A 13,459-nucleotide genomic window follows, 5' to 3' on the forward strand; every position below is an offset into this window, starting at 1 on the left:
AGGAAGCAAGGAAGAATGCCCACCAGCCACACAGCCCTGAGGGACTAAGGTTCATCTGTCCCAGTGTTTGAGGTTACACTGCCTCCCTCCCCCTACAAGGTTCAAGAAAATCAAATTAAGGTGAGCCAAATCCTGGAAAGGGACTCACTGTCACATGCAACCCTCTGTTTTATTATTATTATTATTATTTTTGTAGAGACAGAGTTTCACTTTATCGCCCTCGGTAGAGTGCTGTAGCATCACAGCTCACAGCAACCTCCAACTCCTGGGCTTAGGCGTTTCTCTTGCCTCAGCCTTCCAAGTAGCTGGGACTACAGGCACCTGCCACAAAGCCTGGCTATTTTTTTGTTGCAGTTTGGCCGGGGCCGGGCTCGAACACACCACCCTCGGTATATGGAACCAGCACCCTACCCACTGAGCCACAGGCGCCGTCCCTCTGTTTTATTATTACCCCAAGAAGGTAAGATACACCACTCACCACGATGTTGGCAGCTATGACCTCAGGATCTACACAGATGGACTCAACAAAAAAGGTCTGCAGCAGGGCCAGAAGCACCAGCATAGATAGGAGGGAAAGGAACCACAACATATTTAGTCCCTGGGCCTTACTCCATAGAACTCTCTCCACCTTTCTGAAGGCCATGCTGACCAGCAGCTGCCCCACAAGGCCTTTCTTCTGGGGGGTAGGGAGTAGTGGTAAGGTCAAGGAACACAGAGCTAAAGTAGGTGCTGCCCTGCCCTGGACCCTCTCACCAAGACCTCTTTCCCCTAGAAAGAAAATCCTAGGTGGAGAGAAGAGAACAGCCCTTCTCATCCCAAATTACACTAGGGATCATGTCATCCTGATGGCCTGCATGCAACAGAAGGCTGTGAAAGGAGCTCAAGAGGTCCAGGACATGCCACAGCACCACCAAGGACAGGAGCCAAGGAGGACTCACCTTGTAGCCATTCTGTTCCCCAAAATTAAAGATGGTGGCTCTTCGTTCTCGGGTGGTATTTGTTGCATCAAAAACCTAGGACCAAACTGGGATTAACTCAGCCTCTGGCCCTGGAGAAGGTAGGAAGCAACCTCAAGACTGCAGCACAGGCATTTCTCAGGACTGAATCTCTTGCCAGGACCAGTTGCTGCCAGGCTACCTGCCTGACCAGACTCCTTCAGATTTGCACAAAGGCTGGGATGGTCCTCCCCTTCCTTAGGAGGATGTCCTGAGGAAGCGCCTGGGATCCCAACTATGGAGCAGACCCTTGGCACAGAAGAATGAACTCAGCACTGTTCTAACATATAGCCGGAGCTCAGTTTGTGCTTGATCAACAGGAATCCCAATGAAACCAGTTAAACCTGATGAACTGAACCTATTTTTATCTCTACTCCATCCTGAGATTCTAATAAAATGGGAACAGAACATAAAAGAAGAGCGAGGACCATGATCACATTAATGTACACAGCTATGATTTAATAATAAAGAAAAAAGGAATGTTACAGAGTGGAGAGAGTGAGGAGGCTGTGTCTGGCTCCCGCTCTCACAGCCATTGCAGTACATTGAGCTCCATAGAGACAGCGCTGGGGCAAGTGAGAGCCGGACGGCACTGGGCGACTCTGTGCCTCGCTGAGGAAAAATAACTAAACATGGGCAAAGGAGATCCTAAGAAGCCGAGAGGCAAAACGTCATCCTATGCATTCTTTGTGCAAACTTGTCGGGAGGAGCACAAGAAGAAGCACCCAGATGCTTCAGTCAGCTTCTCGGAGTTTTCTAAGAAGTGCTCAGAGAGGTGGAAGACCATGTCTGCTAAAGAGAAAGGAAAATTAGAAGATACGGCAGAGGCGGACAAGGCCCATTATGAAAGAGAAATGAAAACCTAGATCCCTCCTAAAGGGGCAACAAAAAAGAAGTTCAAGGATCCCAATGCACCCAAGAGGCCTCCTTCGGCCTTTTTCTTGTTCTATTCTGAGTATGCCCAAAAATTAAAGGAGAACATCCCGGCCTATCCATTGGTGATGTTGCAAAGAAGCTGGGGGAGATGTGGAATAACACTGCTGCAGAGGACAAGCAGCCTGATGAAAAGAAGGCTGCAAAGCTGAAGGAAAAACATGGAAAGGATATTGCTGCATACAGAGCTAAAGGAAAGCCTGACACAGCGAAAAAGGGAGTCAAGGCTGAAAAAAGCAAGAAAAAGAAGGAAGAGGAGGAAGATGAGAAGATGAAGAGGAGGAAGAGGAGGAAGATGATGATGATGATGATGAATAAGTTGGTTCTAGCGGGTTTTTTTTCTTGTCTATAAAGCATTTAACCCCCCTGTACACAACTCACTCCTTTTAAAGAAAAAAATTGAAATGTAAGGCTGTGTAAGATTTGTTTTTAAACTGTACAGTGTCTTTTTTTGTATAGTTAACACACTACCAAATGTGTCTTTAGATAGCCCTGTCCTGGTGGTATTTTCAATAGCCACTAACCTTGCCTGGTACAGTCTGGGGGTTGTAAATTGGCATGGAAATTTACAGCAGGTTCTTGGTGCACAGCACAAATTAGTTATATATGGGGATGGTAGTTTTTTCATCTTCAGTTGTCTCTGATGCAGCTTATACGAAATAATTGTTGTTCTGTTAACTGAATACCACTCTGTAATTGCAAAAAAAAAGTTGAAGCTGTTTTGTTGACATTCTTAATGCTTCTAAGTAAATACAATTTTTTTATTAGTAAAAAAAAATAAAATAAAATAAAAAATAAAGAAAGAAAGAAAAAAGAAAAGAGAGGAAAGGATAGGAGATGGCAATACCAACAAAATTTTGTAAGATAGACACATGGTGAATGACTCAGAGAAATGGAGAAAACCAAACGTAAGGGTTGGCTAACCATTTGTACAGGACTGGGATACTCAGGGATGGGGCATAGGCAACTCATAAAAAATGGATGGGGGGTAGGCGGGCGGTGCCTGTGGCTCAGTGGGTAGGGCACCCGCCCCATATACTGGCGGTGGTGGATTCGAATCCGGCCCCGGCCAGCTAAAACAGCAGTGGCAACTGCAACAACAACAAAAATAGCCGGGCATTGTGGCAGGCACCTCTAGTCCCAGCTACTCGGGAGGCTGAGGCAAGAGAATCGCTTAAGCCAAGAGTTAGAGGTTGCTGTGAGCTATGACGCCATAGCACTCTACCAAGGGTGACATAGTGAGACTGTCTCCAAAAAAAAAAGGGACAGGGGTAGGAAAGAAATGGAAGGACTGGCTAGAGGTCTTACAGAGAACAGCTCGAATCTTCCCCAACCGTACCCGGCCAGGCACCAACTCCTTGGGTGTAGCCCACTCACCATCACATTTTTTTTTTTTTTTTGTAGAGACAGGGTCTCACTTTACCGCCTTCAGTAGGGTGCCATGATGTCACAGGACTCACAGCAACCTCTTGGGCTTCCGCGATTCTCCTGCCTCAGCCTCCCGAGTAGCTGGGACTACAGGCGCCTGCCACAACACCCAGCTATTTTTTGGTTGCAGTTCAGCCGGGGCTGAGTTTGAACCGGCCACCCTCAGTATATGGGGCCAGCGCCCTACTCATTGAGCCACAGGCGCCACCCCATTTTTTTTTTTTTTTTGAGACAGAGTCTCACTATGTCCCCCTGGGTAGAGTGCTGTGGCATCACAGTTCACAGAAACCTCCAACTCTTGGGCTTAAGTGATTCTCTTGCCTCAGTTTCCTGGGTAGCTAGGACTACAGGTGCCCGCCACAAAGCCTGGCTATTTTTGGTTGCAGTTGTATTGGGGTCCCTTTGTGGGCGCCACTTATCAGGGCCCAGGACTGATTGGTCTCTGGCCCTGATCTAGGCTTATCTAAGTTCCAGACAGGGACAGCTAAGCTACCTTGCTCAGGAACAATTGCTCTTAGGTGCCTGGGGGCTATTCTCTCCCTTTAGCAGATGGGAGAGAGATAGTCTTTTGAGAGAATAAAGCCATCTTCTTAGAAAGATAGATCTTAGTCATTAGCAGAGCTTAGTGATCTTCAGCAGGAAGAAGCCGTGCTGACATTCTGTTCTGTAGGCAGGACAGGAGACAGAGTCAGAGTGAGCGTCTGTGATAGAATGAGCTCACTCCCGACGGCCTTCTCTTCCAGCCTAATATAAGGCTGATCTCGTGCCTCTCAACACCACAGGTGTAGAGATTGCCAATTCACCAATGCTCTCATCTTGCAAGCTCTCTCATGCTTGTTACAAGAGCTAAATCCCTCTCCATGCCCTTTTCACCAAGGTGTTCCATTATTGAGCTATACAGGTGTTTGTTACAACTCTCACTCCTCCTAGCCATTGGCTATACCAGCTGCTACAGTTGTCATTGTTGTTTAGCTGGCCCAGGCTGGATTCGAACCCGCCAGCTCCAGTCTATGTGGCTGGTGCCCTAAGCGCTGAGCTACAAGCACCGAGCCTACAGCATCACTTTTTCTTTTTTTCTTTTTGAGACAAGAGTCTATGTCACACTTGGTGGAGTGCTATGGCATTACAGCTCATAGCAACCTCAAACTCTTGGGCTCAAGCGATTATCTTGCCTTAGCCTCCCAAGTAGCTGGAACTACAGGAGCCTGCCACAATGCCCAGCTATTTTCTTGTTGCAGTTATTGTTGTTTAGCTGGCCTAGGCTGGGTTCAAACCCACCAGCCTTATTGTATGTGGCTGGTGCCATAACCACTGTGGGTGCCGAGCCCTACAGCATTACTTTTTAAAAAGGGCATCCAAACAGGGCATCCAAATAGGGCTCATCTGATACTGTAGCTAAACCTCTAACCACATATAGAAACTAAATAAATCGGGGGGCACCTGTGGCTCAGAAGAGTAGGCGCCAGCCCCATATGCCAGAGGTGGCAGGTTCAAACCCAGCCCTGGCCAAAAACTACAAAAAAAAAAAAGAAATTAAATAAAGCAAATAGAAAAAAAGAAACTTGGTGAAATGAAGAGGGCCTGGAACAGAAAAGTATGTCCAAAAAACTTACAAAAATCATCCAAGAGGAAATATAAAGATCAGTAACCATGAAATAAGAGCAGAGTTCTAAAAAATTGGAACACTCAGAGATTTAAAATATGACTATATGGGCGGTGCCTGTGGCTCAGTGAGTAGGGCGCTGGCCCCATATGCCAAGGGTGGCGGGTTCCAGCCCAGCCCCGGCCAAACTGCAACAAAAAAATAGCCGGGCGTTGTGGCGGGCGCCTGTAGTCCCAGCTGCTCGGGAGACTGAGGCAAGAGAATCATGTAAGCCCAAGAGCTGGAGGTTGCTGTGAGCCGTGTGACGCCATGGCACTCTACCAAGGGCAGTAAAGTGAGACTCTGTCTTTACAAAAATATATATATATATATGACTATAGAAATCTATTTATTTATTTATTTTGAGACAGTGTCATGATGTTGCCCTCAGTAGAGTGCCTTGGTGTCACAACTCACAGCAACCTCAAACTCTCAGGCTCAAGAGATTCCTTTGCTTCAGCCTCCCAAGTAGCTAGGATTAGAGGCACCTGCCACAATGCCCGGCTATTTTTGTTGTTGTCATTGTTGTTTAGCAGGCCTGGTCTAGATTCAAACCTGCCAGCTCCAGTGTATGTGGCTGGCACTCTAACAACTGAGCTACGGGCATGGAGCCGTAGAAATCTTAAATTCAACCAAATACTTGTAAGATAATGCTGAGGAAAGCTCCCTCAAGATTAAAAAAAAAAAGACAGAGAAAACAGGGGAGAGGCTTGGCGCCCATGGCTCAAGTGGCTAAGGTGCTAGCCACATACACCTGAGCTGTCGGGTTCGAATCCAGCCCGGGCCCGCCAACGATGATGGCTACAACCAAAAAATAGCTGGGCATTGTGGCTGGTACCTGTAGTCCAGCTACTTGGGAGGTGGAGACAGGAGAATTGCTTGAGACCAGGAGTTGGAGGTTGCTGTGAGCTGTGATGTCACAGTGCTCTACCCAGGGCAACAGCTTGAGGCTCTGTCTCAAAAAAAAAAGAAAAGAAAATAGGGGACAAAGAGTAAAAGTAGGGCTCAAACCTAGCATATAGCCACAAGGAGATCTAGAAAAAGCAGCACAGAAAATGCTGTGGGAGTAGGGGAGGTAATGGCTTGACAGAGATGGTTTATCAAAGAAATAAAACATGATTTCCCTGACCCGAAGGATAAGTGTTTTCCAAAGGAAAAGGCCCCTCTATCTCCCACCATGGTAGAGCAGAGAGGATCCTGAAAATCCTAAAGCCTCCTAAGAGGAAAGGGCATGAGAAGCCACCAGCTCCCTCCAAGAGATGAAACTTTTAGTAAGATCATCAAATCAGAATGATATTAGACTTCTCCATGGCCATGCTAGAAGCCACAAGACAACAGAACAGTGTCCTCATGGAAATTCTAATCTAAGGGAAAAGTACTTCCCACTGAGCATAGCATATGCAGTAAACTCTAAATTCAGTATAGAATTCTATATTCAACCATCAAATGCAATGACTAAAAAAAGATGTTTCAGACATGCAATTTACTTTCCAAGCACCTTTCTTAGGAAGCTACTAGACTAGAGGATGTGCTTAAACAAAGCAAGTCATAAACCAAAGACAGAAAAGACATGGGATCCAGGACCAAAAGGACATTCAGCCCAGGAGAGAGGAGAAACGCCCAGGTGACAGCAGAGTCACAGGCAACTCTAATCCAGATTGGAACTGGTGGGCAGAGAGCTCCAGAAGGAAAAAGGAAGGTATTGAACAGCTTCCACGTTTGACTATTTAGGCTTGGGGTAGGCCCTTCCCACAGACCCTGTCCCACGCTTCCATCTGACTAGAGGGGTCAATACACAGGTAGAACTCCCATGATTCAGCTGGTTCCTGCAACAGCCAGTAAACACCGAGGAAATCACATTTATTAAAGACTTAGATAACAATATTGGTAACTTCTGGGGTGGTCAACAACTCAAATATTCAGAGGGAAATCCTGCAGGGTAAATGTGCCCATATGTTCAGAGGGGAACTCCTGGCCCAGATCCAGCCTCTCCCTTCCTCCTGCTTAGCTGCCACAGACTTCTTCCCAACCGTTGGCACCCAGGGGCATTCAGGGCACACACAACCTGCCTTCTTCTCAGCTGCTTGATAAGCAAAGGCACAGATACGGGTGGGCTCCCATGTGTTACTCCCAGCTAATGCCAGGTGTCATACTCACTGCCACATGTCCCCCCTCCTCACTGAGGAACCGCTGGACATCACGGAGGGCTGCCAGAGCACACTGTCTTCAGGAGAAAAAACACAGGGTCAGCCCAGCATCCAACCCCAGCTGTAGATGGCAGGTCGGGACAGCAGAAGGGACAACCCATAGTTCCCCTCTTTCTTTCTTCAAGATTTCTCTTCTCTTTCTTTGGAATAATTTTCCATCTTTGGCTAACTCTGCTTCTATAAAGTAGAAGATATTGCTAGAGCCGCTTCTTTTTTTCTTTTCAATTTTTTTTTTTTTTTTTTGAGACAAGGTCCTGATCTGTTGCCCAGACTAGGTGCAGTGGCACCCTCATATCTCACTGCAACATCCAACTCTTAGGCTCAAGTGATCCTCTTCTCTCGGCCTCCTGTGTAGCTAGGAGAACAGGCTGAGGCTAATTTTATTTTAAGAGATGGAGTTTCACTATCTTACCCAGGCTGGTCTCCACTCCTTGCCTCAAGCTATTCCCCTGCCTTGGCCTCTCAAAGTGCTGGGATTGTAGGCGTGAGTCACTGCACCCAGCTGCTGGGGCCATTTCTTACCATCTGCATTTAGACCCCCATGTTACGGGCTCAGATCTTTTCTAGGGGCTGCTCTGGCCATGGCTCCACCAATGTGGCTAGGATGGGGGGAATCTCAGGCCCCAAGGAAGATGTGAGGGAACAGCCTGGGCGCCTGTGTATATATGTGTGTGTGAATATGAATAGGTGCACATGTGCATACATCCACATTTGTGGGTACGTGTGACTGTGCTGTGCCTGTATGTGCACATGTAAGTCTGTGTACAAGTGTTACTATTTCCTGGGCCCATATGTGAGTACAGCTGTGTATGCACACATAGTGCGCCCAAACCCTCATATGTAGAATGTAATTTAATGGGCATAGGTATGAAGCAATGTGCTACACATGTGTACATAGGACATGTGTGGCATGCACTCACATGCATAAGTTTTTGTGTATGTCTACATAGGGTATTGTGTATGTGAGCATAGGGTGTGGCATGTGTGTCTGTATGTGTACACATGGTGTCTGTATACACATGCTTTCATGTGGTATGTGACTGTGTGAGCACACATGCACAAGCACACTTGGTATGCATGTGTGCACAGACCTAGATGTGCATACGGGGTGAGCACAAAAGTATATGTACCCACACACTTGCCTATGAGGTACGCATTTTGTGTGCCCCCACCTACATGTGTGGTGGGTGACTACACGTGTAAGGAAGAATTAACACAGCAGGCCTGAGCATGCTACCTTTTTTTTTTTTTTTTTTTTGAACAGAGTCTTACATTGTTGCCCAGGCTAGAGCACCATGGCATCAGCCTAATTCACAGAAAACTTCTGCATTAAAATGATCCTTCTGCCTCAGCCTCCCAAGTACCTGGGACTACAGGTGTGTGCCACAACACCCAGCTAAGTTTTCTACCTTGTGGCCCAGTAGAGATGAGGTCATGCTCTTGCTCATCTCGAACTTCTGAGCCTAAGAGATTCTCCTGCCTACACCTCCCAGTGTGCTAGGATGACAGGTATGAGACACCACACCACGCCAAGAATGCTACTCTTTGAAAGGCTTGCTCTCTAAAAAAAAAAAGAAAGAAAGAAAGAAAAGAAAAGCCTATTTGCAAGGTTGGCCCTTGGCTAGGGCCTGGGAACTTGAACAGTAAGTAAGCATTTCCCCACACTGGTATGAAACTTTGCCTAAGAAATGAGAGTAGCTCACTGTGTCTAGCCCGTTTACCCAAACAATATGGTTTACGCTGAATAGCTGCTCTCCCTTTAGAAGTCTGGAAGTTTGGTACATGCCAGGCATAGGGCGTGTGTGTAACCAGCCCCAGTGAAATTCTTGATAACCGAGTCTATGATAAGCCCACCTGGCAGACAACATTCCCCATGTGTTGTCACAATTCACTACTAGAGGAATTAAGTGCATCCTGTGTGACTCCATGGGGAGAGGAATCTCAGATGCTTATTCCTGGTTTCCTCTGGAGGTCACTTCCTTTTCTGGGGTGATTTTGCTTTGTATCTTTTTTTTTTTTAGAGACAGAGTTTCACTTTGTCGCCCTCGTTAGAATGCCATGGGTTCACAGCTCACAGCAACCTCCAGCTCTAGGGCCTAGGTGATTCTCTTGTCTCAGCCTTCAGAGTAGCTGGGACTACAGGCACCTGCCACAACACATGGCTATTTTTTTGTTACAGTTAGGCCAGGGCCGGGTTTAAACCCGCCACCCTCCGTATATGGGGCTGGCTCCCTACTCACTGAGCCACAGGTGGCGCCCTTGCTTTGTATCATTTTGATATAATAAAGCTTAGCCATAACTCCCACTATATGCGAGTTCTGTGAGTCATTCTAGCAATTTACTGAATCTGAACCTGAAGGTGGTGCTGGGAACCCCTGACACACACACACACACACACACACACACACACACATATACATAGAACACGGAGGCCCGTGTGTACTGGCCCTTTGTGTGGCATATGGCTGTGTGTTTGACTATAAATATGAGTGAGCCCTAGTACCTACACGTGTGGGTGCCCACGCACGTGTACATACCTTTATGTATAGTGTAACTGTGTGTGTATGGGGTGTATACATGTGTATATGCACCCTTGTTTACATATGGGGTATATGTCTGTGTCCAGATGTGCACCTAGGGGGCTTGTGTGTGGTATGGGACTGCATGCAAGAGCATGAGTTTGTCTGGTAACATGTGTACATATGTGCCCTTTTATGTGCACATAGGACTGTGCATGCACTTTTCTAGACTGTCCACTAACTCCAGTGTCAGGAACAGATCTCAAAACTGTGTGGCTCTAGAGACTTTAACAATATGTAAAGAACCAAACCTCTGGGAAATGCAGCCCTCTCTTCCTGGGTTTTCCATTTTAAAAACTCTGGTCCTTTATTTTGCCAGTTACTTATGGGAAATGTGGGGCTGGTTAATGGGAATAGCCTTGTGGCCCAGTGGCCAGATCCAGGCTTTGGATATAAGAGGAAGGGTTTCTAGGCACAGTGGCAGGTATGCCTGCAGAAAAGCAGCACATGAACCTGCCCTCAGCTTCTTTTGCAGGGTGACCTTGCACTAGCTTCCCAACTCCTCTGAGTCTAGGTCTCCCTGTTTGAATTAACCCCAACATCCCCACTTTCAAGGGGCAGCCTTAGTAGAATGGCTGGCAGACTTGGAGAATCCCAGCTCCCTTACTCTTTCTACAAACACTATGAATTCAAACAAGCCTGGATTCAAATTCAAACCTTGAGTGACCCCTGACAATACCATCACTTTCTTTTTTTTTTTTTTTAGGACACATTAAAATTTGCTTTAATACTTCTTTGGGGTGGAAAAAAAAACACACTTGTAGTGAATGAACAAGAAACATTTTTATGCTATTATTTGTATCTACCATGCCATGAATTCATAGGGGAAGAGATTCCAGCAGCTCAGGGAGGCACCTTGCCATTTAATGTGACAAAGTGTTGACTGACTTTTGAATTCGTAGGAAATAGGTCCCAGCACCTTGTATCACTGTTACATGGGGTCTATTGGTTATCCTGTGTGCTATGCTGTACACATATTATGCCATGAGCTAATGGGGAATAAATAGGTTCTTGCTCCTAAAAACATGGGTCCACTAGTACTCCTTTGTGCTATGTTATATGCTTATTATGCCATGAATTCATAGGGAATGGGTTCCAGAAGCTCAGGCTCCTTTCCGTTAGTTCTCACAAAGTGGGCTTCTCTGGGTGGCGCAGGCTGGCGCTTCAGTTGAACCCAGGTACCTTTCTCTTTGGCTTCCTTCTTTTTCTGATCATTTTCCTTCACACGTTTCAGGAAGCTATCTCGGCTCTTAGAGTGCTTAATATGCTCAATACGAACATTAATCCTCTTCGCGAGGATCTTGCCCTTAACTTGTTTGTTTACAACAATGCCAATAGCATGCTGGGTAACACTGTAGACTCTTCCACTTCTCCCATGGTAACATTTGTGTGGCATGCCTTTTTAAACAGTACCCATTCCCTTGATGTCTACAATATCACCTTTCTTGTAGATTCGCATATATGTGGCCAAAGGAACAACTCCATGTTTTCTAAAAGGCCTAGAGAACATGTATCGGGTGCCTCTCCTCTTTCCCTTTGTGTTTGTCATTTTGGTGAATTACTGGAAGATGGCGTCTCCGGCCGAAAAGCAATACCATCACTTTCTGACCTGAGTCTCAGCATCTGGGAAAGGAAGGCAACACTATGCATCATGAAAGCTGTAGGGAAGATCAAATGAGCTCATCTTTCTGTATCAGCAGCTTGGGGTCATCTTAAGATTTGCATATCATGTTCCTTGACCTCCCTACTGAATAATACTGGGCAGTGTTTGGTGATAGATGTGCTTAGATTCAAGCCTGGGCTCTGCAAAGTAACTTGTTACTTTGTGTGAGGCTCTTGGCCTCTGAGCCTCAGTTTCCTTATCTGTAAAATGGGTGTATATGAAACAACAGGTGTCAGGCACCCAACACACAGTAGGTTCAAATATTTGTCCTCTCCTTTTTGTCTGGCTTGAGAGCACCAAAGGGTCCAGCCTTGAGTTTTACCCAGTTTGGCCACAGAAATCTGAATGTCAGACTCCCTTTCCCCTCTCAGTGCAGCAAGAACAAAAGCAGTCTCTAGTCTGAAGATCAGCCCCCACAGTGGGGGGCTCCTGTCCCCTGGGGACCAGAGAAGGAACAGGTAGCCTAGTAGTGTCCAGATCTTGGTGGCTTCTGGCTAGGCTTGCTTTAGGAGGGGAGGACATCACTAGAGTTGGGCCAACCTCTGGTCACTACCCTATCATGATGACTGGACTAAGAGCAAGTCTCTGACACCTTGGGCGGACAAGGGGCTTCTTGATCCCCCAGCTCCTGTTCAGTTCCCTGGAGAGAGCACTTGGTTCAAGTCTGAAAGGTGTAGGGAGTAATTATCACAGGTAAATTGCTATCTCATGAATAACAGTAGGAGTGTGAACTACTCACCCAGCAGCATCTAGGCCACCTCAGAGCAAAGCCAAAGCCCTGGCTATGCTTTGTTCTACATACACCAGGAACATGCAAAGCATATGGCAAACATGTTCAAGATACACAGAGGGGGCTCATCCTGGGGCAAGGGAGGAAAGCCCCCTCACCCCTGTGGCCTATATCTCTGACACCCCCTTCTGCACCAGCAGCCATACACACTGAGGGCCTGGGCAAGTGAGCAGGACCTCCACGCAACACTGACTACCCTGGCTGAGCCTTTCTCACTTTCTGAAACTCCACTCTCCCCTCCCAAGGATGTTCTTACCAAGGGCTCCTTAACACCAGGAAGGGACAGACCTGGCCCAAGGAGGCTATGCATCCTTCTCCTCTCATCCCCAAAGCCATCATATCTCAACGCCACCATATCCTCACAGGTCAAGTGACCAGCCCTGTCATAGCCATCGGGGAAGCAAAGCCAGGGCTCAGGAGTGGCTCAGCCATTCACCCGCAACTGGGCCCCAGAGGCTTAGGGAGCTTCTCAGTAAACAGGCAGTAACTTGTTAGCCTTCCCAAAAGCAGTGTCCCAACAGCCCCCCTACTTCCGCTCACAACTTACTTCCTTATCTTCAGGCCCTCTTCGTTGTCTGGGAGGAAAAACTCAAATGATCTATATGTCTTGACCATGTCCCGGCGATACTGGCCAACGTTGAATTCTAGGGGAAGGAGAGGATCAGCTTTCATAGCAATGGCAACTCCCACAATTCTTGACACTGACCCACCGCAAGCCTGCCCACCATGCACCCTTCTCTCTTTTCTTCCCCAACCCACAAAACCCCAACAACCCCTTGGACAGTGGACCAAGCCTCACCCCGAGTGGGCACACCAATCCAGTTGAGGTATCGAGTCAGCTTCTTAGAAATGTAGGTCTTACCCCTGGCAGGCAGGCCCACCATGACAATGAGCGTTGGGCAGTTGGTCATGCAAACTGAAAGGCAAGCAGTACACAGCATGAGACAAGGACCAGGACCCCTCCCAGGATGTCCCTCTCTCTGTGCCTATGATCTCTCAGCCTCGGGGCACAGGACTGGCACCAGAAGTACTTTGCTGGCATCAGACAGCTGAGTGCTCCCAGACCCTGGGCTCAAGCCACCATTGGCATGTCTGCCTTCTATAGGCCAGTCTGGAGCTCTGGCAGATGTGAAAGGATCTCACCAACCCTTCTCATCCTGATGTGCACCACATGGCTCAACTGGCCACACTGCCAGCTAAACACGGCTAGGTAGTTCCCAAT

General features: G+C 47.3%; 1 protein-coding gene and 1 pseudogene across 8 annotated transcripts in view; both read right to left on the reverse strand.

Moving 5' to 3' along the window:
* Positions 1-13,459, reverse strand: part of PFKFB4 (6-phosphofructo-2-kinase/fructose-2,6-biphosphatase 4) — a 62,872-nt gene that overhangs the window by 35,344 nt on the left and 14,069 nt on the right. For 5 of the 8 annotated variants that reach the window (XM_053599110.1, XM_053599109.1, XM_053599111.1 and 2 more), the window contains exons 2-6: positions 13,037-13,153; positions 12,785-12,881; positions 7,156-7,222; positions 939-1,013; positions 479-535 (exon numbers count right to left, since the gene is read on the reverse strand). In XM_053599110.1, coding sequence (XP_053455085.1) covers positions 479-535; positions 939-1,013; positions 7,156-7,222; positions 12,785-12,881; positions 13,037-13,153 — 413 coding nt within the window. The remainder of the gene's footprint in view (positions 1-478; positions 536-938; positions 1,014-7,155; positions 7,223-12,784; positions 12,882-13,036; positions 13,154-13,459) is intronic. The other 3 variants (XM_053599113.1, XM_053599112.1, XM_053599115.1) reach the window with 1 other exon arrangement.
* Positions 10,668-11,363, reverse strand: LOC128591552 (60S ribosomal protein L21-like; annotated as a pseudogene).

This window comes from Nycticebus coucang, chromosome 8 (genome assembly GCF_027406575.1).
Source record: "Nycticebus coucang isolate mNycCou1 chromosome 8, mNycCou1.pri, whole genome shotgun sequence".
Taxonomy (NCBI): Eukaryota; Metazoa; Chordata; class Mammalia; order Primates; family Lorisidae; genus Nycticebus; species Nycticebus coucang.